This window comes from Mastomys coucha, chromosome X (genome assembly GCF_008632895.1).
Source record: "Mastomys coucha isolate ucsf_1 chromosome X, UCSF_Mcou_1, whole genome shotgun sequence".
NCBI classification, from domain to species: Eukaryota; Metazoa; Chordata; class Mammalia; order Rodentia; family Muridae; genus Mastomys; species Mastomys coucha.
Window position 1 is genome coordinate 127,739,769 of NC_045030.1, and position 2,715 is coordinate 127,742,483.

At 41.0% G+C, this 2,715-nt stretch overlaps 1 protein-coding gene across 1 annotated transcript in view; it reads left to right on the forward strand.

The window, feature by feature from the left end:
- Cenpi (centromere protein I) overlaps positions 1-2,715 on the forward strand; it is a 55,244-nt gene that overhangs the window by 37,998 nt on the left and 14,531 nt on the right. Inside the window, 1 exon segment of the mRNA XM_031368296.1 lies at positions 1-94. This exon segment is cut by the window's left edge and continues 49 nt beyond it. Within this exon segment, the coding sequence (XP_031224156.1) occupies positions 1-94 (94 nt within the window).

The window sequence follows — 2,715 nt, forward strand, 5'->3', positions numbered from 1 at the left end:
GTAGTGTTCTTCAAAGTCTGAAAGAATTACTGCAGAATTGGCTGTTGTGGTTCTCTACAGATACCCATGTGCAACCCATGACAGACAGTCCTCTGTGAGTTAATCCTGTGGCCGGCCACAGAAATGTTCTACATCAAAATGTTTGCATATGGAATCTAATATTAGATGGCATGCAACTTAATTATTTTGTGTAAATACTTAGAAGTTTTATGGAAATGTTTTGGTTACTCTTCATATTTCATTCCCATAATCCTGAAAGAAAAGTCAATTTTCTAAGTTACTATTTAGATAAACCCGAAATTCAACCCTTTTGAGTTACTTGGCAGTAGGTAATATAGCAAAAAAGGAATATTGAACCTATACTGCAGCTCTGACTTCTATTTACTTTAATTTACTTTATAGAGTGCATTTTTATATGTTGACTCAACTTTAATGGTGGTCTTGGTTTCTGAGGTGTATTTTGGTTACATACATTAATTTATTGGGGCTTTGGAGTTAAAAAATGAATTTCAATTTTCATTAAATGTATGCTTTTAAGGAATTACATAATCAGATTACTTGATTTTTTTCTGCCTATTTGGATTCTCTAATATTCTGCCAGCCACATTATTCATTAGTGCTTTTAAAATCTCATAGAAAATTGTAAGCATAATCAAAGTAGAGAGAAGAGGGGCCATCCCTGAAGAGAGGTGGAAAGATGGTAAAAGCTAGAAGTCTGTGTGACTTTAACTTTTTGTATACTCCAGACTCCTTTTTTTGTTTTGTTTTGTTTTGTTTTCGAGACAGGGTTTCCCTGTACAGCCCTGGCTGTCCTGGAACTCACTCTGTAGACCAGGCTGGCCTCGAACTCAGAAATCCGCCTGCCTCTGCCTCCCAAGTGCTGGGATTAAAGGCGTGCGCCACCACCGCCTTTTTAACCCTTATTTTTAATGATCCTTTTTAAGTGTTTTAACCTCCCTTTTAGCCCACCACCCACTAAAGGTAGTGGAAAAGAGACGATATGGGGGAAATGGACCTGCTTAGAAAGGTTCTTTGGAACAGCTCCCGTCTGTGTTGTCTGGAAATTGGCAGTTTAGTTGATAGGTTAGCAGCAGAGGCAGCTCAGTCCGCTCACCAACACTTACTGGATATACCAGCAATCCAGTTTGGTAGAGTCTAGATAGCAAAGACGAATCAGCAGTGGTGGGACTACTAGCAGAGACAGCCAGACCTCAGCCTTGGCACGGGTCAGCAGGAGGGAACAGACTTGAGGGACACCAGAAAAAAATTTCTGCTGTGTCTCTCTCAGGGAAGCAAAGATCAGCGAAGATGTGAGACTCACAAGCTTTGTATAGCTAGCTCTCTAAGAAAGCTTAACTCAGCCTCTGTCAGTGTCTGTCGAGTCCTCTTTATATTGTCTAGACATCATGTATTCTCCACATGTGTCTTCAACCTTAGCACGTGTCTTGTGGTAGCGTATGTCTTGTCTTAGTACTGTGCGCCTGTCTCAGTTGACACCACTTTGCCAATCAGCCCTTCTGTGGAAGTGGCAAGAAACTGCAGTACACCACTAGAATTTTTTTTGTGTTTCTGTCTATGGAGTCCTGACAAATGTAGCTCAACTACACAGTGTAAGACGAACCAATATATGTGTGTTGATAGTAAAGAATCTTTTATTACATGTCCTTTCATGTGTTTGTTTTAGCAAAACATCCTCTCTCCTATGTCTGTTTCAGTGAAATGTTCCTTCACGAGTCTGCCTTAGTCCTTTCACCCGTGTCCACTTTAACAAGGCGTGTGCCACCAGTGCCTGGCAAAAAAACCATTTTTTTTGACTATGAATAGACAATAAAAATAATTCCAGAGATAGAAACATACACACAGAGAGAGAAACACAGAGTACAATATTACCAACTCCTAGTTTATTACTTTTTTGTTGCAACAACAAAAGTACCTGGCAAAAAGCAAAGAAGGAAGGGAGGGAGGGCTTATTTTGGCTCACAGTTGAGAGTGTGTAGTCCATTCTGGTGAGGAAGGGATGGTTGCAGGACCATGGGGCAGCTGTTCATGTTCTATCGACATTCAGGAAACAGAACAAGTCATGCTTATGCTCAGGACCCTAAGCCATGGAATAGTAGCAGCTACATTTTGGGTGAGTGTTCCTACACCTCAGTTAACCTGATCTCACTGGTCTCTCACAGAAATGACTAGAGGTTGCTTTCCATGCTGATTCTAGATCCTATCAAGTTAAGAATCAAGATTAACCACTACACTTACATATTCGTCATCCAGTCTCAATAGTTATTGACTCAATGGCTTTTCTTTTTTAAGAACTTTTATTTTTATTAGTTTTTAATAAGTGTGTATGTATGATGTGTACAGGTGAGTGCAGGTGCCCTTGGAGGCCAAAGGTGTTGGATCCCCTAGAGTTAAAGCTTACTGATGATTGGGAGCCATCCACTGGAATCGAACTTAGAATCCCTAGAAGAGCAGTACATTCTCTTAACTGCTAAACCATCTCCTAGCCCCAAACTGCTCTTCACTGTTTACTTTTCTCCTTGGATTATTCCTAGGAATAATTACTAAGAAACCTAGATACCACCGGGCAGTGGTGGCATATGCCTTTAATCTCAGCACTTGGGAGGCAGAGGCTGGCAGATTTCTGAGGTTGAGGCCAGCCTGATCTACAGAGTGAGTTCCAGGACAGCCAGGGCTACACAGAGAAACCCTGTCTGG